This window comes from Pogona vitticeps, chromosome 6 (assembly GCF_051106095.1).
Source record: "Pogona vitticeps strain Pit_001003342236 chromosome 6, PviZW2.1, whole genome shotgun sequence".
NCBI lineage: Eukaryota > Metazoa > Chordata > Lepidosauria > Squamata > Agamidae > Pogona > Pogona vitticeps.
The window spans coordinates 68,812,931-68,837,242 of record NC_135788.1 but is presented as its reverse complement, the minus strand read 5'-3'; the positions used below and the strand labels follow the sequence as shown (position 1 = coordinate 68,837,242).

At 39.1% G+C, this 24,312-nt stretch overlaps 1 protein-coding gene across 20 annotated transcripts in view; it reads right to left on the bottom strand.

Moving 5' to 3' along the window:
* Window positions 1-24,312, bottom strand: part of PDE1C (phosphodiesterase 1C) — a 480,765-nt gene that overhangs the window by 236,458 nt on the left and 219,995 nt on the right. For 3 of the 20 annotated variants that reach the window (XR_013537386.1, XR_013537382.1, XM_078377511.1), the window contains exon 1: window positions 16,560-16,912. The exons of 10 other annotated variants lie outside the window; for them this stretch is intronic. Coding sequence is in view for 7 of the 10 variants with exons in the window: in XM_078377511.1 (XP_078233637.1) it covers window positions 16,560-16,660 (101 nt within the window). In the remaining 3 variants the exon portion in view is untranslated. Of the gene's footprint in view, window positions 1-16,559; window positions 16,913-17,034; window positions 17,621-24,312 lie in introns of those variants that run through there. 7 more of the 20 variants (XM_073003808.2, XM_078377512.1, XM_078377509.1 and 4 more) reach the window with 5 other exon arrangements.

Sequence of the window (24,312 nt, the reverse complement as noted above, 5' to 3'; positions counted from 1 at the left end):
CCTTCCTGCATTTTCAGCTTTGCTGACAATTGCCCATTTGGAGTACAGCAACTTCTTCCATCAATCGTCCACTTTCCCAAAGGGCAGGAAAGGCTAATGTGGAGTGCATATAGCAGCATCTAGGCATCACATTTTAAAATGATTATTATTTTTGGCTGTTTCTCCTCCATATGCTCTGGTTGTTTGCAGCAAGCATGAGAAATGGAACAATTGAATTTGGTACACTAATTTCAGTGAATCTTATTTTTCAATCATTAAGATAAAATCCATAAAGTCCAATTTAACACTGTGGGATTTATTTTCACATATTTTCACAAGGTACAATCCTATGCACAGTTCCCTAGCAATGAATGCAATTGAAATCAGAGGGATCTACAGGCTGCACTGAGAAGATATGCAAGCTGTAGTGGGTTTGGAATGGCAGAAATATCAGGCAGCATGACCCTCACGCTCATGTTCTTTCAGCCCTTGAAAATGTGGAACATATAGGAAGTGGCCCTCACGCTGAAAAGTTTGGAGATCCCTGATTTAAATCATAGTTAAAACATCCCTCATTCCATTCATCTTGGTTATGATATGATCCTAGGCAGATAGTTAAAATGAGCAGAACTTGCTCACATAAAAACACTTGTCTATACCCAGCTAAATTCTCAGGAGAAATTCAGAAAGAAAAGGGAATAGCAACAGAGAAAACCACAGGAACTCTCACATCTTTGGAAAAGAATTAGCATATTTATTTATTAACTTGGAGTTGGAATAATTTAAAAATTTCCTAAGAAAGCACTGTTTTGAGGGACTTTGAAAGCCTCACCTCCCTAATGCCAGCCAAAAGAGTGCCAGCTAAAAGACAAGGTCCCCCGTGTAGTCAACTTGCAAGCAATGCTCTGCTCCATCAAATTAGAGATAACTGAAAAACAAGGGGGCTGGGAATGCTAAAATTCATGGTACGTCCTGTTCAGAAGAAAGAAAGCAGAACATGGAAACCAGAAATGTTTGCCTGTATTGTATTGTATGGTGTAGTGATAATCTGTGCAAATTACCTTGAGGCAATAATGGTTTGATTTGTCTAAAAGCAATTAGGATCCTATCTCAAATTCACATGGGGGGTCCTAAGTAAATATTTGCATTGGATAACCTAAATTTCTACAGAATGCACACCATTTTCTTCAGTACGTACGTTTAAGCAAATGGAAAGAATGCTTTAGAAAGATTTCAGTCAGATTTATAGCTACCGACATTTCAGAAGTCACCCTCATCTGTAATGTATATTGTTTGTGCTCATTGCCCTCCCCCTTTGTGAGGAAGGGGCACAAATCAGAACAGAAGCACTAGAAATGCATAGTGTTATTAGAAGAGGTGGTGGTTGTAATGAATTCAGGATACACCATTTGCAATTTGTTTTTCAGATGTATTGGATATTTCAGTGCTAGAAAGGGGGGGAAGTCATAATGAATCAAGCAATTTGGCATTGTAATCCCACAGGCCTTCTTTTTGCTTCCACTGCAATGCCTAGGTTAGGAAGAGGGGCAACACTGGCAATTCTAGTTAAATATTATATTCCAACTGAGAATTGAGAAAATGACTGTAAAAGTATTACCACAAACTCTTCAAATACGAAACAGCAATATGAGAATAATTGTTCTATGTGACTTGCTTTTAGATATTTTAACAATTTTAAGTTTTCAGTTTCTAAAACGGCAAGTGTCAGGAATCAAGACTACTTTCAATAAATCACATCTCATTTGGAAGTGAAAATTCACGTCCTGTTCTAGAATAAGATACACAAGGATACTTTTACTGATTCAGTGGCTTTAGTGAACAAAAGGCACTCTGAGCATGCTCAGAATATTAATAAAATTCACAAATATGTGTGTCCTCAGTCCAGTGAAGATTCTCCACTGTGTCTCCTTGACAAGGTTTGGACTCGATGATCCATAGAGTCCCTTCTAGCTCTACAGTTCTATAATAATAATAATACTAATACTAATACTAATACTAATACTAATACTACTACTAATATTATTATTATTATTATTATTATTATTATTATTATTATTATTATTATTATTATTATTATTATTATTATTATTATTATTACTACTACTACAGTGGTGCCTTGCTTAACGAGCGATCCGTTTGGCGACGAAACTGCATAGCGATTAAGTTTTTGCGATCGCAAAAGCGATCGCATTGCGATGTATTTAATGGGGTTTGCTTAGCGATGATCGGTTCTGTTTCGCTTCCGATTATCGCAAAGCGATGATTTTTTAACAACTGATCAGTAGTTCCAAAATGGCCGCTGGGTAAAAAAATGGCCGCTGGCTGTGTGTAGGGACAGATTCCTCACTTAAGAGGCAGCAAAAATGGCCGCCGTATGCAGGATCTTTGCTTTAAGGTGAGTTTTAAGCCCATGGGAACGCATTAAACAAGTTAATGCATTTCTATGGGCTTTTTAAAATCGCATAGCGACAAAATCGCTTAGTAGCGATTCTTGCTGCACAGATTATCGTCGCTATGCGAGGCACTACTGTATTATTATTATTATTATTATTATTATTATTATTATTATTATTATTAGTAGTAGTAGTAGTAGTAGTAGTAGTAGTATTATTTAAAAAACACCAGGCACAGTCAAAATTATAAAATCATTGACTGGTATTATATAACAGATACATGTTTTAACCAAAGGCCTAAGTACAGTATCTGTTAAATATTGGTGCAATATGTATGCAGTTCTTGTTGGTTATTTTGAAATTGCATGTTTTCTCTACATTGTTTCAAGCATCTGTCATATCAATTTTCTTTGCTGTAGCTGTTACCCATTGTTCTAATTCTTCAATAGTTTCAACAATTGTTTTCCCTTCTAGGTCATATATTTTGCATAGTCTGGCTTTTACTTTTTCATTTTTAAGTTTTGAATCTTTCAAGTGTTTTAAGTTGCTAATGTCTGCATGTAATTTGTTTATTTTTCTTTCCAGCTGAATTTTCCATTTTGTGGTGCCATGAGTTTTCTGGGGGTTTTGCAGCTTGTAACCAAATTCCATGGTTATTATGGTAGCTGTGCTATACATGAGCTGATTTGTTTCCTTTAGCGTGTTGGTTGGGATTGTTCTGATGACAATATTTGCATAATCCGGTAGATCTTTTACTGGTTTACTCTGTAATTGACGCAAAGTGGGGAGCCTTTGTCTTTCTGCATTCTGGCTAATATGGATTACTATTTTTTCCCTCGGTGATATTTGCCATTCTGTCAACTCATAATTTCTGGGTTGTTCCATAAATTGTTCCTCTATTGGTATGTTTTCTTCCACCATTGTGTCTACCCCTACCCTCCATTTGTCTTCCATATTATGGTCACTGTTCTGTGTTGATTTTGCCACCTTTTCTCAGTTATGTCACTACTTGGGTGTTTCCTTTTCCAAATTTCCAACATTCTTTTTTGAAAACCACAGGCTGTTGGGTTTGCCTCATAATAACATTTCATAATTTCTCAATTTTTGGTGAAAGTCCAAGTTTTGCATTTACATTGTTCCAGTAGCTTTGCATCAGCTGTCCTGGTTTCTTAACAGGGTCTGCTGAGCCCTGTAGCTTATTTGTCACCTTGTTGACCTGGGCGACAACCAATCTGGTATGGATTTCTGTTTATTTCCTCTCATCATTGAGACCTATCTGGTTTGGGAGACCCTTCAGCATAGGTCTCAATCTCACTGAAGAACACAAGCTCCTCAACAAGGCCTGTGCCCATGGAGGGGATGATGATGGTGATGATTACCTGCCAATTCCTTCTAGATTTTTATGTCCCTTCAGGAAAGCAAAAGGCTTTTTTTCATCTGTGCACTAATAAATTGCATTTGAACAGAAAGCCCTGCATTTCCACCGATAAAAGTTTATATCTTGGACAGCATGGTGTATTTTCAGTGCACAATACGTTTACCAAGATCTTCTTGTAACATCTCTGAGGACAGATCACTCTGTAGAATCACCAACTTGCAGTTAGAAAAGATGAAGATGGCTCTATGGATAGCTATGGGAATTCCCTGTGTTGAAGGGGGTGGTGAATATCTCCTTATATAAATGTCATTAAAAAGATAAGTGCATATAAAGGTTGCACATGTAGTAAAACTGAACAGAACCTTGGCCAATATTGGCCAATATGGAGCACATTACAGGAATCCAAACAAAATATAACTAGGTTATGTGTCCTTGTGGCCAGATCATACATCTCAAGGAATTAACTAGTTTTAGCTGTGCAAATGCACTCCCCACCACTGCCAAAACCTGAGCATTTAGGCTCAAGGCTGAATCCAGGACTTCATCACAGCTGTAAACCCAGAGTAAATGTAACCTCATCTAGTTCAGATGCCTAATATGGTTTTTGACTGACTGGAAGCACCTCCATCCTGTCTAGATTAAGCCTCAATTTATTCATCCTCACCTAGACCATTAATGACACCAGTTAGTAATGTCAGTTGTCAGGTTGGTGAGATCCAAAACAAATTATATCTTTCAAGCAAGGATCATAAATTTTATACCTTGAGTACCTTAAAACTGGTAGGAATATTTCTGAGGCATCAGCGTAGGATGCTATGCTTGTGTGACGTGTGTGCAATCTAGTCATTAGCTGCTGGTTGGCTCCTAGTTTAAAAGGATAAATCCTCAGCCCTCTTCTCTGTCCATGGACACTAGCGGATTAGTCAGTAGTGACCAACACTGGGCAACAGGTCTTTTTTTATTTTGTAGAATCCTATCCATGTAGCATTTCTCTGTTTTGGAAAATTAAAATAGTAGCTAGACCCAATAATTCTCAGCACATCAGGTCAAGGGAGTGTAATGGAATAAAGGGGGAACCAATGCAGGCTTCGTGTTGGGTGTTGAGAGGGCATTGCAAGCTTCCTGGGGAAGCCATGTGTAGAAGCCAGTCCTGCAGTAAAGGTGGAATTAGACTATAAACTTTGAATAAATTTTTCCATATTTTGTATTGAGCCATGCTTTGTTTTGTGATTGTTCATTAGAAAGTGAACATAAACTGTTTTTGAAGACTGATTGCTGAAGCATGTATCCTTAAGAACAGATTTTCATTGGAAATAAAACATGCTAATCACAGAGAATATGCATCTCCCTTAATGTTCAGTTTGACCATCACCAAGAAGAAAACACACAAAGAAATTTGTTTTTATTTCTATTTTATGAAACAAAATTCTGCTCCAAAACACACTGAAACCACTGATTCAGCAACTGAAATCCTGTTGTTTAGCACAGTGTCACAACCAGGGTAGACCCATCGAATTAGTAGGCATTTGGTGAGTTAGCTTTTCTATATGTTCCAGCAACTCAGCGAGTCTCCTCTAGTTTCACCTTACTACACTAAACTACAGGATTTCAGCCAATGCATAATATCAGCCAATATTATCAACAAAGCTAGTTTATCGGGTGAATAAAATATTGAGAATCTATTATTTCAATCCATTTGTTGTTGCATATTTATCAATCATAGCTTCTTAAAATGTACATTTATATTCTTGCATGCCTTTTGCATACTGTCCATTCTGTCATCATTTTTTATTTTGCAGTTAAACAGATAAACCATTTTACTTTTCACTCTACCACACACAGGCAATGGTCAAAATTTCCTTGTTGATTGGCTGGATAACACCTACCAATAAGCATTGCTTGAATGAAAACAGTCACCCTGAGGAAGTTTGTACGTGCTCAGTTTGTTCTGTTTCCAACATTCTCTCCTCCTGCTGTTTACATCAGCATCTTGCCAGAAGTGAAATCCCATTAAGAACTCAGAACGCCTCTAACTCATACAAACTGAGATATAAACATCTACACCTCATCCAATGGGGCGTTATCTGGGAACTTCCTCTCCACATTCTCTTCTCACTTCTTCCACCTGCCACGTACCACCCACAGGTAATGGGGGCAGTGGAACAAGGATTAATCTCTGACTACCAAATTGAAATTACGAGGGAAATACAGCAAGCAAATATCCTGAAAAATAAAAGAGGAGCAGAATACCTTCATGCAGACTGCATCAGAACTGCAAGTTAACTATTAGAAGAAGGAGAATGGGACATTATTTTTAAAAATGTTGTCATTATAGCAGCTTGTGACCTGGCTGTGTACCCCAAGGGAAGGTAGCACCAGCTCCAGAGATTTTTTTTCTGGCCAAATGCCACTTTCTCCTCCGCTCTGCAGCTTGTAATAACTCTGAGCTGCAAATCAGGAAAGAGACATGAGTGAAAAGAGAACAACTGGGGTGTGGGAACACAGAGTCTTTGTCATGAAAGACCCTCATAATCCTAAACCCCGCCCTTAAAGCTAACATTCACTCCTCATCTCAAATCTCCTGTTAGTCCATTGCCAACATTCACAAGAAAACTCAGGTATTACATCTCCATCACAGTCCCTATAACTCACATCCAGCCCTGAGGATTTTATGTATTATGCCTCTCCTTCTCTGCATCCTATCAGCAATTTACCCTTTATCTTCTCAGTAGCATGCAGACAGCCATTATATGCTCAAGTGAAGACTAAAGAAACTGGGAACAAACATTAGGACAGGGGAGTGCTCACACTAAGATGATTATAGTGGCCTTTCTCCCCCTCCCCACCCCATCAATAAGGAAACTTGATTTCCAAACAAACAGTATGATGGGGGGCGGAGGGGGGAATCATTCATGGACTACCTCCTATCCTGGAGTTTGAGTGGAAAATTCCAACCAAATGGCATCAGGGGTCAGGCATTTAAAAACACCCACCCCAAAACTGATTGAAACTAACTCTCAACTCACCTTGAGCAAAATGCCTGGCGGACCTCTGCCATGACCATTTTGTTCATAATTTTTCTACCCTATGCCTAAGGAAGTGAATTTTATTCACAAAAGACTGTGTTGAATGTTTTTGATTTTCAGTGGTCTAAATAAAGGTATCACACCTCTTCTACATTTGGATTGTGTAAAGGACCAGATGGCTATCTCTGTTGTTTTTTTCACAATAGCAGTGACCCATGTCTGGCCACAGATCTATACTGTATCTTGTTCAGAACAGCAGATAGTTCAACCAGCTGTAAATTGTGGCAGCAAGAAATCACTGAGGCATGGGAGCATATTTCCTGCAACTGGTTTGGGAAGCTATTAAGAAGAACAGATGAGAATCCCAAATGTGAAAGGTGATAAGTGTAAGCTGGTTAGAAAATGGGCATGTTTTAGGTTTCTGCTCTGTCCTAATAAGCAGTTCAGGAACTTGTGAACATGCACTCAGCAAGAACTACAAATTTTACAGCTTTGTAAGAGTCACAAGAGAATTCTCTTTTAAAACAAACTTGAAGTTTGTTAAGGGCAAGGCCCCAATGAACAACTAACCAGCTGAGCAGTTTTATGTACAGCTACCAATAAAGGAATATAAAGACATATGTAGAATAAATATGCAGCATTAGATTTAACTACCAAATGAGCGTATATGCCCAGATGAGTGTAGATAGCTGGTGTTCTGCATGTTAGGAAGTGTGAAATGTGTGCAGCACAAACCTTAATGGTCTGTGCAGCAGCAGTTTATTATATTTATTCTATTATACTTGGAAGAATCAGAGCCAATAATTCAATTCTCGATAAACTTCCCAAATTAATTAATTGCACTGTTTCCAACCGACATGACTTCATCTACACCTGAATGTTAATTATTTGAGAACTGCAACATCAAGAGGTGTGTGGTAGCCAACTATAAAGCAGCTGTTATAGATCAAACACCAGAGACAGAATTATCACATCTATTCAAACCATCTTAAGCTTAATAGTGAAATGAAACCGACCTATATATTTTTTTGCCTTGAACTAGTTCACACATATGACCAGGAATAATTAACTGTTGGATGACTCAGAAAGGAGAAATTGAAGGATGTATCATGTCTGTATGAATCAGCACTCAGGAATGCCTTCCAACAGCTAAGCAGGTAGACTTTGGTTCACTGGCCCTGCTAAAAAAATATAGGGATGAGAAGTGGGCAAAATGGGTTCTTCGCAAGAAACTCTCAACTCTCAGATTCAGGTTTGGGGGAATGATAATGAGGGCTCATTTGCTCATTCAACTACTACACTTTCATTAGTGGCCACAGGCTCTCATGGACATTCAGATGGCCAAAGTTGTACACATTTATAGAGAGAAAAGGAACCGTGCAGAGGACAGTCAATCTGAATTCCCACAAAGGAGAGGAGCATAAAATGTGAAGTTGTGGTCTCCTTTCATATATGCATTTTCTATAGGTTCCTTCAAATTACTTTTTTATTCTTTTGCATGTGTCCTGTATAGAAGTAGAATCTTTCTCAAGTTGTCCACCCTGCTTGGGTGCAATCTTCTCAAAGTCAATTTGAGCAAAGGTACCAATAGAGATATTAGAGGAACATTTTGTGCAAAGATGGACATGATAAAGGACAAAAATGGGAGGGACCTAACAGAAGCAGAAGACGTCAAGAAGAGGTGGCAGGAATACACAGAGGAATTATATCAGAAAGATTTGGATATCCCAGACAACCCAGACAATATAGTTCCTGACCTTGAGCCAGACATCCTGGAGAGTGAAGTCAAGTGGGCCTTAGAAAGCCTGGCTAACAACAAGGCCAGTGGAGGTGATGACATTCCAGTTGAATTATTTAAAATCTTAAAAGATGATGCTGTTAAGGTGCTACATTCAATATGCCAGCAAGTGGCCAGAGGATTGGAAAATATCAGTCTACATCCCAATCCCAAAGAACAGCAGTGCAAAAGAATGCTCCAGCTACCGTACAATTGCACTCATTTCACAAGCTAGCAAGGTTATGCTCAAAATCCTCCAAGGTAGGCTTCAGCAGTATGTGGACCGAGAACTCCCAGAAGTACAAGCTGGATTCCGAAGGGGCAGAGGAACTAGAGACCAAATTGCTAACATGCGCTGGATTATGGAGAAAGCCAGAGAGTTCCAGAAAAATATCTACTTCTGCTTCATTGACTATGCAAAAGCCTTTGACTGTGTGGACCACAGCAAACTATGGCAAGTCCTTAAAGAAATGGGAGTGCCTGACCACCTTATCCGTCTCCTGAGAAACTTATATGTGGGACAGGAAGCAACAGTTAGAACTGGACATGGAACAACTGATTGGTTCAAAATTGGGAAAGGAGTACGACAAGGCTATATATTGTCCCCCGGCTTATTTAACCTATATGCAGAATACATCATGAGGAAGGCTGGACTGGAGGAATCCCAAACTGGAATTAAGATTGCTGCACTCTGATGGCAGAAAGTGAGGAGGAATTAAAGAACCTCGTAATGAGGGTGAAAGAGGAGAGTGCAAAAAACGGTCTGAAGCTCAACATCAAAAAGACTAAGATCATGGCCACTGGTCCCATCACCTCCTGGGAAATTGAAGGGGAAGATATGGAGGCAGTGACAGATTTTACTTTCTTGGGCCCTGTGATCACTGCAGATGGAGACAGCAGCCACAAAATTAAAAGACGCCTGCTTCTTGGGAGGAAAGCGATGACAAACCTTGACAGCATCTTAAAAAGCAGAGACATCACCTTGCCAACAAAAGCCCGAATAGTCAAAGCTATGGTTTTTCCTGTAATGATGTACGGGAGTGAGAGCTGGACCATAAAGAAAGCAGACCGCCGAAGAATTGATGCCTTTGAATTGTGGTGCTGGAGGAGGCTCTTGAGAGTCCCCTGGACTGCAAGGAGAACAAACCTATCAATTCTAAAGGAAATCAACCCTGAGTGTTCACTGGAAGGACAGATCCTGAAGCTGAGGCTCCAATACTTTGGCCATCTCATGAGAAGAGAAGACTCCCTGGAAAAGACCTTGATGTTAGGAAAGTGTGAAGGCAAGAGGAGAAGGGGACGACAGAGGATGAGATGGCTGGACAGTGTCTGCGAAGCAACCAACATGAAATTGACAGAACTCCAGGACGCAGTGGAAGATAGGAGGGCCTGGCGTGCTCTAGTCCATGGGGTCACGAAGAGTCGGGCACGACTAAACGACTAGACGACGACCAATAGTCTGCCCAGAAGCCCATACCTGTCCTCAAGGAGAAGGCAGAAGGTGAGGCAACCTTACTTAGTAGGGTCACTTGGCAAACTTGAGTCAAGATGCAGTCATTTCTAAGAGAGCAAGATCTTGAAACCCAGGGCAGAGAGTAAAAACTCAAAATTTAAATCTAACTGAGCTTTTTACGCAATAACAACTGTTTTAAAATTTAGACTCTGTAGCAATTCTGAAGCTTTGGAATTCTTTTCCTAATGAAGTGCACCCATGTCCCCCACACACCTTCTCTCTCTCTCTCTCTCTCTCTCTCTCTCTCTCTCTCTCTCACACACACACACACACACACACACACACACACACACACACACACACACACACACACACACACACACACACACACACACACACACACACACACACACACCGCTGCATGGTCTTTTGCTGAGAGGCTACTACTTTTGAAGGAGGGAAGGGTGATTGATATGCTGGCCTTCTGCCCTGTTATATTACTGGATGTTGTGTTTTTAACTTTCATCCAGCCACTTTTTAAAAAAAAAAAAATTCTGCTCCCTGATGTTTGTTCCTTAAATTTTTAAACCAACATCTTAATGTCATTACATATTCGATATCATCTATGGAAAAGACAGAATATAAATAATCTTTTTTCAAAAAATACCACAAAAGGCAACATAATATTGTTTAATAAGAAACATTGTAAGTTTTACGCCCATTAAAATATGACCCATCAGTTAAGAACATGACTTTTTTTCCTTTGATGGTAAAATTTGCTACTAACAAGAAGACTAACTACTTTATCAGTATTAAAAAGAAAGATATAAGCAGATGTGTAGATGTAATTATTTAGAATCGCAGAGACTAAGCAGTGATGGCGAACCTATGGCACGCATGCCACAGCTGGCATGCGAAGCCCTTTCTTCTGGCACTTGACAAACCTTTTGAGGTGGCTACAGCTGGGATTCCCCCTTTCTCTTCCTGTTCTGGGTCCTTTAACTTCCTGTCCATCCCCATGATTCCCCCTTTAACTTCCTATCCATCCCCATGTTTCCCCCTGAAACTGCCATTTCCAGTTCCGGTTCTAGTCTTCCAGGTGGCACGGCAGCCACTAGTTTCTTCCCCACACCTTCATTTTGGGCACTCGAGCCGAAAAAGGTTTGCCTCCACTGGACTAGAGGCTTCTGACAACCATGTCATTGTTTTTCATTACTCCATGAAGTATACCAGTTGCAAAAATCAATTAAATGAATATGCATTTGGAAATGTAGTAAGAAGTTCATACATCATGTTTATATGGATCTAGGATATAAATGGATGCTTTGCAACATTAGGTGAATAGCAGAATCGCCTCAAAACACTTTTTTCCAGGACTGTTGTAGTTTATTCACATTAGGTTAATTTCAGGAAGGAACAGTTTGTTATATATTAATATTACATGATAACTAATTGATTAAGTAGCGGGAAAGCTTTTCATACACACTGCCATTTAAAGTATAAGGGGAAAATAAGTGCTAAAGGAACATCTGTCCAACCCAGTTCTCATACTAGTAGCTTTTCACACTCCATTATTGGAGTAAACAAAGGAAGGTTCTTGAAAAGAGGAGCATTTTTTTCATAGAGTTTTCCTTAATGCCTGTCTATATAAGGTTTCAGATGGCTGAAATTTTCTTATGTTTTAAATAGTTTTATTTTTAAGAAATAATTTAACAAATTTTAGTATTTAGATTATTTAAATTGCTTTTATTAGAGTTCATTGAGTTTTTGTGACAATGTGCGGGATATGAATATTCTAAATAAATAATACTGCCTCAGCTAGCTGCCCCCTCACACCAGTTCCCACCAGTTCCTCTGTACTTTCAACTCCTAGAAACTTTCTCCCTTTAGGGGAAGGGTCATAAAAGAGTGGTAAATACATACAGAGCTTAGGAAAGCTACTTTTTTGGACAGGATCTTTCAGGCAGCAGGGCTACTAGATGCACTGGCCAGGGAATTCTGGGAGCTACTGTCAAAGTTCTGCTTTTCTTTCAGTCTCTGCCTGGAAACCACTATCTGAAAATAACTTGTCCAAGCTACTAGTACATGCTTTGCATGCAAATCCCTGTTTAATCCTTGTAACCTCCAGGCAAGGCTGGTAAATATTCCCGTGAAACTCTGGAGAGCAGCTGCCAGTCAGATTTGGCATCACAGAGCTAAACAGACCAAAGGATCACCTTAGCATAAAGCAGTTTGCTGTGTTATTGTTTGAGACTACAGTACATTCTTTATCTTCCTTCCCCACCTCATCATATGATTCATCACAAGCAACATGAAAGGAGGTGACACAGCCAGTGGACTTAAGTACCATGTCCAGAACCAGTACCCTACTGGGCATTCACACTGGCAGGAGTATAACTACATGAATTTGGGTTGGCAAATTGATGCTAATTAACAACTTACTAGTTACACTCTTGCTTATGAGCCAAATTGCACAACTGGCACTTAAACAAAAATGCATGTGACAACTCATTAACTGCCACAGTTCACACAATTGCACTTATGTCTGCTTAAATCTCTAACACAAATGAGAATTCAGATCTATAAATTCTAAAAATAACTATACACTGCCTTCCACACAACTTCTTTGAGGAAATCTCATATTTAAAAGATATGTGTTTTTCCATTAATGCAACAATTTTGTTGCCTAAATCCTCTGGGAATGCCTGACTCAATTTACTCTTTGCCCTTCAGGCAGGTCTGGCTTAGTGATGGTTTGGCTTCTTGCTCTTAGTTAATGGCACAATAATGATGGCAGAGGCTTGACAGCAGAATGCAATTGTTCTGAAGGTGGCTTAAGGGGAAAAAAATTCCATCTCCATTCCATCAGGAGAACTGGGTTTGGAGACACCAGAGGTGAGTTCTAAGCATTCATATTTGCAATTAGCAACTGATTACAATCAACCATTGATCAAGGGGCACTCTGCCAATCTGGACTTGCTATTACTTGGTAAGCTGGCTGCACCAGTGTCTGGAAATAATAAATTGCAGGCAATGACAATAAAGGTAACACACAAAATTACCTCTACATCATTATACTTTTACAAACAACTCATAATAAAGTTATATTTTAAAAGTAATATAAGAAATGGGAACAATATTGTGGGGTCTTGGCATGATGAAATGATATGTTTTTTAATTAATTACAAAAACTATTTCAAAGCTCTTTTAAAGCATTCAGGTTTTATGTGCTACTTTTAGCAATCCCAAATGTGTGTTTTTAAGCAACAAAAGGCAATGGACAAATTTCTCACTTTTTAAAAATGCAACAAAAATGGTAACAAATTATTGGGGGGCAAAGGTGCTTGCAACAATTAACGTAACAGATTACTTTAAAAATGTACATATTTAACATACTTCAATGTAGTAAGGATGCTGTTTCCACAGCACGTCTGATCAGAAGCCAATGGGTAGTAAAGTTCTCCTCATGAATGACCAAGGATACAGAAATGCACACAGTGAGTTATTTTATTATATATTCTACCACACATTGTCCATGATGTTGCAAAATAATCACTATAATATAGCTAAACAGGACAAGAGACAGAATTAATCTATCATATTGCTGTCATCTGTACAGGTTCTCTCAACCAACATACCAAGAAGTGGCACATACATTGTGATAAGTTATCCCCTAATCAATAGCCATTATCATTTATCCTACAAACAATCCAGAAATTGAGCACTTCATTTACTTATGGTGGTTGGTGTGGGTATGGCAAATGGGCAGGATTGATTGTGCAGTGTTTGTCCTGAAATTGTTAATCTCACTTCTGGCAGGTAGCCAATCCTGTGGGAAACATCCCAAAATTGACAATATCCACATGGCTGAAGTTGTGATGCTATTGATGAATCCATGGAAAGGGAACTCCCAATGCAGGGCTGTAAAAAACAGAGGGCACCATAAGTACTGGCTAAAAGCCCAACTGCCTTTTGGAGAACAGAAAGCCTACCTGTTTGCAATAGAAGCACTGCCAATTTCCCTTTTCACTGCAGCCTTTCTGTCTCAAAAGTGCCTGAACAACATTACAGGACAGTCTATCATGGGAAAGACAGCCATAAAAAGCAACATCACAGGTATCAAACTCTGTACATGGACCTTTAGGTCCTGTCTACTGCATTTTTAAAAAATATTAAATTCTGAAAATCTAGATTCTTTCTCCTCTTTTCCACACTAATACCAAAACCTGACATCTCAGCAACTAAATCCCAGGATGCATCACAATGTAGACCAGCTTGTGGCAAAATGTAATTAAGGTAGCATCAGACCGAGAGAACTATTAACTTCGTTAATAGCTCCAAATCTTTCTCATAAATTTATCATAATTATTAAAGTAAATGTTGTTTGTACAGCTGTGCTTTCTACTAAACTAGTAGTAGATGGAAGCAGTGAAATTGCCCTGCAGAACAGTGTGATAATTAAACAATCTTCATCCCACCACTGGATAGATAACTTATTTGTACAGAATTGCATACCTTTCTGGAAAATCCTGTTTGATCTTTAAAGCCAATAAATCTATATGTAAGTGTGACTACTTGGTTAAAATGACTAAATGCTTTTGCTTACATGTTGGTAGCATCAAAATGGAAAAGAAAATTTAAAGGCCAATGGTGATATACCTATTGCCCAGACAGAGCTCAGCCAGTGAAATGTTTTCTCTCTCTCTCTCTCTCTCTCTCTCTCTCTCTCTCTCTCTCTCTCACACACACACACACACACACACACACACACACACACACACACACACACACACCCTGAAAACACAGCTTCTTGCAGAAAAATATCATACAGCTCAAAGGAGGAAAAATACATTTTTGTTTTGCATTTGTGCATTGATTCTGACACTACCAATAAAGAGAGAGAAATTAACACAGAGATCACACTGAAGAAATCCCCCCAAGAGGGTTCTAAGTGCTGCATCACTCTGTCAAATGTGGTGTATTTAATACAAACAATGTGTGAACCTTTTGAATCAGTTATATTCTCTGTGTCAGAACTGGACTGATAATAAAGTTACATAGTCATGATGTGTTGTATGTAGATTGTTAACAATATTATTGATTAAAAGACATTTCTTACCATCAGGGATATGCTGAACTCGCACAGGATGTTTTAAATAATCATGGAATCATGGACAAGGTTTAGAGATGTAAAAATCAAAGGTTTTTCTTTTATAGAGCTGTTCTGTTTGGAATTGCTACAAGACAGCTGTCATTGGGCTTGATTGCATTTCTTCACAGAACAGACCTTCTGGAACTGATTCACACAGCAACACATAATTGTTCTTGTTCTAGACAATTACAAGGGTTTTTTTTTTCAAAATAGTTCAGCATAATGAACTGTGCTGTTATTAGGTTAAAACACATACATACACCCTAACATACTAAACAAAGCTTCATGTTTAAGTTTGGTTTCTTCAAAAGAAGAGAAGTATGAGCTAGGTTACTTTCACTATGTGCCATCTCTTCATTCCCAGTACCCCCCTAATGAAATCACAGTACAGTATGTTATATTAAGATGAAAGGAGGAGGAACATTATGTTCTGAACATCTGGACAGATACAGCTTAACATGCTAACACTCTTTCTAGGCTTGATCAGAAATTGAATAAAGCAAGTACTATACAAGCCATTAAACAGATTTAGTATTTCTAATAATTCCTTCTCTCTCTCTCTCTCTCTCTCTCTTTCTCTCTCACTCACTCACACACACACACACACACACACACACACCCTGCAAGAAACAAGAGACCCAGTCATGGGAACATACATGTGACAGTTTTTCAAACTGTTGAATAAACACTTTTCTTCAGGTATCTCAATCTTTCCCATTACACTCGTTTTGGCATATATTCAACGTAGGTTGAAATGTGCAGATTTGAAAAGTGTGAATAAACAAAAACAAGCTGAATCATAAGCTTATGTATTAATAAAACTGATCTTGAATTTCTTGCTATTAAATGTTACTTTCTCTTAAAGTGAGATTCAGCTCTGTCCTTCACATTTGTTCAAGATGACTGGGATGACTGGGAATGTAAATGCAAACACGGGGTATAGAACACCTGATTTTAATATGACAGAGATGTGATTAGTATTTATTCCCCATTGCCTATTAAACCAGAATAGCATTATGCCTCCAGAAATGATTCCCCTCCCCCACTGTAACACTGAGCTTCAGTCTACTGAAGGAAACATATTGGATTTGTTTTACCCCTGTGACTGGAAGTTGTTTAATATACAATAAGCAGATATAAAGGACACTAGGCTGCACAAAAAAGTACAGGAAAAAAATTGGAGTCTAAAACAATACCACAGCAGCTACAAAATGATAGAGAAGAGCAATAATAATAATAATAATAATAATAATAATAATAATAATAATAATAATAATAATAATAATAATAATAATAATAATAATAATAATAGTAAAAGTAATAGTAAAAGTAATAGTAATAGTAATAGTAATAGTAATAGTAATAAAAAGTATTACTTACAATCCTCTGAGACGAAGCCATATTTTTTCTATTTGTTCCGGTTGTAGGTATTTCAAAGAGTTGCTTTCAAATTCTTCAATTTCCTTTGTCGGAGACTCCATAGCTCTATGTGTTCACTTTGGTTAAAGCTTAGAGAGAATAGATGTTTCCCTCAAAACATGTGCATGCTCTTCCCTCCCAAAAAAGCATGATAGTACTGACCAGAAGCTGCAAGCATTTCTCGCCTCCTCCAAATGCTTCCCGCCCACCCCCTTGTCCCACACTTTGATTAGACGGAGCGTGTGGAGCCCGCAAGCTTTCCAGGTGTGCCCGGAGGGTAGCTGTGGTCGCATGCCATGCTCCTCCGAGTGGTGGAAAGGAGTAGAGGCTCATCTCCAGATTGAATGCAACCACAGATTTTATATATACACATATATAAAATACAGATATTCTTCATACATACATGTACAGTATATATACATATACATACATATACATATACATATACATCTTTTGCACCATGAGCCAAGGATACAGTCTGTAATTCCAGCTGAAGGACCTTTATGACAGGAGTGAGAGGGAGGGGTGGGGCCGAAAAACCTTTGCTGGCAATTAAGCTGTCTGAATGGGAGGCCTGGAAGTACTGGCAGATGTACAGCGAGCTCCCAGTTTATCTGCCTTGCTATTTGCTGGACTCCGCCGCCGTCCTCGCGGTGCTGCTCTGAAAAGCAGCCCTCATTCCTTCCAATGCCGAGTCCCTCTCCCTCACTCTCTTGTTGCTACACACACCCACCATGGCCCTCCCCGTCTCCGGTTCTTCCACTTACCAAACGCTTTCCCCGCTGTCAGGGAAGAAAACCAACAACAACTGAGGAAAGTCGTCTGCCGGTGCAAGCCTAGCCAACGTGGTCTCGCTTTCTTACTCTTTTTCCTTCCTATGCAAAAGCTCTCGAAACTAAGAAAGGGCGGGAGACGGTGACCCAAACAGGAGAAGTCGACTACAGTTAAAAACGGGAAGGCATCGCGGAGGGAAGCGAAGGCACCAGCGCGCCGCCGCCGAGAAAAGTCCGCTGTTGAAGGGCAGCCGGCATTTGCGGCGAAGCGGCAAACAACAGACGCCGCTGGGTGGAAAGGGCGGTGGGTGTCCCACCCACCCATCGACCCCCAGGGAAAACCGGCTAGTGACCAAACTATGCTGCCGAAAGGTGCGTTAACGATAAGAACCCTGAAGCCTCCCCTCACCAGAGGAGTTTAACAAAGTAGTCAGGCACCTGTCAGCTATGATTTCAGCCACCGTTTTCTTGTTTTGCAGTAAGAGTCCCATTGGATGGCTTTCTTCAGTAGTTTCAACTGATTAATAAAATCCGCAGATCCTGTTCCATTTTAGTAAAAAAAACTGAAGTCTGCAGTCTTCTTATTAAGAACTGCTAGCACTGTTTCTTCCGCATGCATGTCCTGCCTGCTTGATAAGGATTACCCTTCCCATTAAACTGACGTGTCCACAAAAGCGTGTCTTATAATAAATATACTCATCTTTATGATGCCACAGGACTGCCAAATGTATAGAGACTCTTTGAGGACATTTTGTTATTTCAACACCTGGGTTACCCATGATTGGGAACCACTGACATAGGGGGAATAAGAAAGCATACCTATATGTATTTATGTCAATTTTCAGGTGTCTAGATGTCATTCCTGGAGCTATGGTACAGGCACACAAACACACACAAAAAAGGCACATTCTCTCTCTCTCTCCTGCCCCATCCACATATATGTATGCGTGTGTGTACAATTATATAGAATTACACGTGTAACTTATGATGTTTGAAAATTCACTGAGAAAGCTCATGGCTTGTTAATAGGAAACCGTGAAATTGGTAACCATTTGTGATGTTTCTTAGAAGCATTTTGCACAACTGTACTTAAGGATGTTGTAAATGTTCTCCTTTGTCACAACATCACTCCATTTTAACCCACACCACCATCCTTCCACTACCATCTTCTGGATTCATTGAAAAACATCCTTTAGGGAAATGATTTGTTTTTTGACAGAAGACTGTTTACTTTTAAAGGTGTAATATAAAGGCGGGTTCATAGTCCTTTACCTTGTGCAGACTAATCAATATACTGTATGGTCACTATCACAGACATTCTTAGGATTTAATCATTCCAGTGAAAGAAAGAAAAGTTTGTATATAGTAATCTCATCCTGTGGTAATTGTCACATTAGTTTCTTTGTAAACACATTGTGAGAGATCTTGAAATTAGTCAAATATGTATATTGCTATAATTGTTCTTCACATCTATTTATTTATAAGAGTGCAAAATATTTGTGCAGTCAACAGTGAAGTGTGCATGTTTGTTTTTGTTGCATTTCCCTTTAAAAGACATTCAACAGAAAGTTTTGCCTTCATTCAGTCTCTTTTCTCTCTGTTTTGAAAATAGGACACAGTGAAAAGAAAATACAAACACCTTTTTTATTATTATTAATTTGTTGACAGGTCATTTGTATATTCTTTGCCTGTCATCCAACATTGTGCTAGTGGCCAGCAAGTCTAATAGGATTTTCTCCCCTTCTCTTTGCCTTCCTCCTACAGTCCACTGCACTGCTTAGAAAAACGCTCTGTAGAGTTTCACAGACCTCTGGAGATGGTTTTGAGTGCTTGGGTGAGGCAGGGTGGGAAATCCCACATCACTGGGTTATTTTTTCTTTAAAATGCATTAGTTTATTTTAGAGGGTGATCAAAAGGGTATTTGTTGCACTGTTTGATTTGCTGTGGGGATGAGCCGGTTTCCTCTTTTTTCTGGTGATCATATGATGTAATTGCTACAGCAAACCAACCTGTCCCCAGAGCGCCCCTATCTGTACCTTACTGAGTGTCTGTAAAGGGCTTCTACATTTTTGGTGCAGGAGGGATTTATCTAGTTTGGTCTGCTTCCAGCATGTGTGATCACTGGGAATGAACCAAAAATGAGCCTTCTGGATGTCAGGACTCCTTATGTTTCGAATTTGCAATATTGTAAGGTGGCTTAATAAGTGAGCCTCTTCACTTATTCAGGTTAATGAATAACTTGAACACTTTCTCTGCTCCTTGGCAGAAGGGCCAGAAAAGTGGATTTTTTTAACAGACTTTGGTATACTGTATCACTTATAATGTTTTTAAAATAAATTATTGGCCTTGTCTGAAAGGCCAGTCAAGATACTGCCCACAGCCAAATTTCTGGGTCTCTTTTAATGTTTACTCTGCTATATTTTTATTTTGTATTAGTTTGATATTAATAAGCCACATTTGGACACTCCAAAAAGCCAAAATGTAGTACAGTAGAACAGTTATAAATAAAATGATCCTCCCCATTACAGGATCTCTCCTGTAGTACTCTTTGCAATGTCTCATTGAATCCTAGATCTATCCTGAGATTTTGTGTAGCATTGCAAAAATACTGTATTCAGGATTTGTATTGGTGAGAGAACACACTGCTTCATTAATTCATCTGATAATATTGATATCTTAAGCCAGCATGTCAATGTTATTTTATTATTTCGTTTTCAATAGATTGTAAATTTAGAAGGCAGAGCTCTGAGTTTTTTAATCTTATAACAACTATTTACCAAAGGTATTATTATTTGTATATCAACAGCCATAGCAATATTATTTGTATATCAACAGCCATAGCAACAGCATTCCTTATCCCTTTAGTTGTACCTTAAATGATTCTAATGTTTATATCAATCCAACTCATTCCTCTTACTGGATTTAGCTATCCTGCACCACTGAACAGTTTAACTTTAAAGTGAGATAGTTGAGGATGAAGAGAAGAACACTTTCAATCTCTTAAAATTTATTACAGTGGCCAAAATCTTGTTGTGTAGTTATTAGCTGCAAATTGTCATAAGTTAATAAATCTTCTTAGGCATTATCTGTTGCATGCTGAGTCATGCATAGTAGTGTGCCACAGATAATGCCGACTAAGATTTCTTACAACAATTGGTGTCTTCTACACCATTAAATTACACCTTTTGAATAACTGTGCAAAAGGTGTTCAGTCAATATATTTCATTAACTGCTCAAGTGTAGAAGACAATCTAGAACTAACTTGAGAAGAATATTGCATTGCTGATATTTCCTTAAATTTAGCATGGAAAACTACAGTAATAGTAAAATAATAAATATATTACAAGTATGAGCCATGCATGAGGAACCACATCTTACTGATAGAACCTTCTTGTCAAAAGAAAAAAATATAAATCAACAGAAATGAAGACAGGTTAAACGGAATAGAGCATCTGAGTTTTATAATCTGTGCTATACTGTATAAGCACAGAAACAAGTTTACATAAAATTAAAAAAAATTAAGATACTGTATATGCCACTGCAATAAAGCACACAGATAAAAGATGTGCCATCAAGACAACTTGTGTAAATGAACACAAAAATCATTCCCATTAGAGCTAAAACAAATTTATTTTGCTACAGTAATTCATAACAGATTTTAGTTACATGGCTAGTAAAGCCTATGGATTGATATAATCATTAGAATCATTTAAGATACTTTAATTATAGATCTCAGTCTGTAGTTCAGAAACCTGGTGACAAAAATAATCTTTCCAGCTCATACAGAAGGCATATTAAAAGATGGTGCAAAATGTTTTCTACTGTTTTCCAGATCCACAAATATCTAGCCCATTCCCATAACAGACAAACTATACTATACGTTACGTATACATAGATCAGTGATCAGTGACAACCAGTATCCAATATCTACATTCACTATATAAAACAGCAAATGTTACATCATAGGTGTGGGCAGAGTCCTTTCTAGAATGAAGGTGCAGAACTGCCATGGCATGTAATTGTACATCACACAAATAACACAAGCCATCACAATGCACTTCTGTATTTTCATTGTTACTCAAGAATCACATTGCACAGAAGTTTTTATAGGAAGGGAAAAAATCCTCAGAACCAGGATTTTGGTGGTACGAATACAGAACAACATTATATTCAGTCTTTGCACAAAGAATGTCATGAACTCAGAACTTGGAGCAAGGAGTATTTTAAGAACATGCAGGCCAAGAAACCCCGGGCATGTGGGCATGCCGCATGGGGCTGACTTTTGTCTTCTCATATGTAAGATGGAGTGCACATTTTCATCTTTTTCTTCACATAAAGCTGAGAACCAATATTTTGCAAAGTACTGAGCTAGGCAAAACTGAAACCCATAATTATAAGCTAATTGATTCCTTGACAATGGTGTTAAAGCAAGCTGTCATAAGTCAAACCCTATCTTCCCATTAAGATCAATGTAAGGCGTCAATTTCTGTCCAACATCCACTGTCTTGCCAGCTCATACTATGCCCTTATAGCCCCCCTAGCAACAAATTTCTTCTACCTTCTGTCTTCTCTAACCTCCACTCTCTTGTTTGCTTGCTCTGTGCTCTCCTTCAACCTCAGTTTCCTTCTCTCTTCCTTCTCTGATTTCACTTCTTGCCTTCTTGCTTCCTCCTTACTACCTCCTAACCTCAACCATCTTCTCTCTTCTCCCTTCACCTTTTGCTGTCTTGCTTGTTTATTTGCTGCATGCCCCTTCCTCCCTTGATCTTCACTCCTTTCATGCTGTCATAATTGGTTATGTGACATAATTACACTAATCAGTGGTTATACATGTAGTAAGTCTTGGATGCTGAGGAGTGGGCATTGGAACGGTCACAAAAGCTGAGATTAGCACAGCAAGGCATTGTAAGTATTCAATGCCTCATATGCAATTGACTACTCATACAATGAAAAATGCAGACAACATATTTATCTTTTATCTGGGTTCAATAATTTTGTCCCTGAATCTTATGTTGTTGTATTTGGTGGAATCTTTACAAAGCTTCAACGAGGATTTTTTTCCACTGGGCACCAAGCTGCCTACTGTGCTCATACTTTCAGATACAACTGTTTCATGTATCTTGGGCCCTAAGCTTTTCACACTTGACATTTTCTGGTATCATGCCACTATCATAACACTAACGATTTCTCATGACTTGCCCAGATGACCCCATATTCAAGAAAGATTTCCTTCATCTCTGAAAAATGCTAGTAAACATTCTATGGAGAGTAATAGTAAGTGGAAAATTTATCAGCATTCTAGACACAAGATTAAAGTCAACCTTCGACTTACGAGCATCCCTGGGTACAAACTTTTCGATTTATGAATGGCTCCGTTGGCAAAAATTGGCATCGACTTGCGAATGGAGCTCGGCCTATGAATAAGGTTGAGGCTCCATTCACAAGTCAATGCCATTTCTTGCGAATGGAGCCGTTCGTAAATGGCTCCCTGCAAAAAGGCAGGGAGAAAGGGGGGGAATTTGAATTTCCCGCCCTTTCTCGCTGCCTTTTTGGCTTCGGAGCTCTCAAAGGGCTTCCTCCGATGTCGGGGGGAAAGCCCTTTGAGACCTCAGAAGGCGCCAATAGCGGCGGTGGAGACCCCCAGGGAGGTCTCCCAGGGCTTGCCTGCCACTATGGGAGACCTTCCTAGGGATCCCCACCACCATGATTGGCACCTTCGGAGCTCTCAAAGGGCTTTCCCCTCGACATCAGAGGAAGCCCTTTGAGAGCTCCGAAGCCAAAAAGGCAGGGAGAAAGGGCAGGAAATTCAAATTTCCAACCCTTTCCTCATGCCTTTTTGCCTTCTGAAATACTGGAATGGATTAATTCCGTTCCCATGCATTTCAATGGGAAATAGTATTTCGACTTACGAACTTTTCAACATACGAATGTCGTTCCAAAACAGATTAAGTTCGTAATTCAAGGTACCACTGTACTTATTTTTCCCAGACAGTTATCAGCTACATTTTTGCCAAAGGTTGGAAAAATTACTCATTTTTATTACAGCTCCCAGTATGCCCCAGCCAATATTGACATGGCCATGCTGGCTGGAAGATTATCGGACTTGCAGTTTTAAAATGAAGTTTTCCAAGCTCTGTTTTTTGTGTAAGCTAATATCTTCTTCCCAGTGTGGTGCAGGGATTCCCAGTGTGATATACTGGATAGAGTGATGGTCTAGGACTCTGGCAAACAGGATTCAAATCCCTGCTCAGCCATGGAAACTCACTGGGGGGTGTGGAACTGGTAAAACCACTCCTTAAATATCTCACTTATAAGTTGGTTCCAACTTGACAGCACAGCACACATACACAATATCTACTTCCCATATTGTTCCTGCTAGAGTTTGGTTGTCATCATGGCTATTCTGAGTTCATATGCAGCAGCTCCAAACAACAATGCTGTCCTGCACCCAAACCAAAGTTTTTCACCCAAGATGTTTAGCTAACAATACATCTTTTTGCATAACTTTAATTTCTTAATGGCATGTATTTCCTTCTAGACCTGCACTTTTTTTCAATAACCAATCCATGTTGTGTCTTCACTGTAGAGTGTCACAGCTGCTTCTTCCTTGTGGTTCGATGAGCAATGTTCTAGTACCAACCTGATTGCTGCAGTCACCTGAGATTGCCTACCCCTGTTCCAGATTGCAGGGGATGTTGGATTTTGAAAAGGGAATGGACTTGAACCTAGTGACCCAATGCAAGTCCCAATATTATGAGAGTGTCTTGAAAATTAGCTTCAAGAAGGTAACCACTATTTTGTTCCAGTAATAATAGACTGACCATAAATTAAGTGAGCAGGGACGTGGTGGTGCTGCGGGCTAAACCGCAGAAGCCTGTGCTGCAGGGTCAGAAGGCCAAGCAGTCGTAAGATCGAATCCACGCGACAGAGTGAGCGCCCGT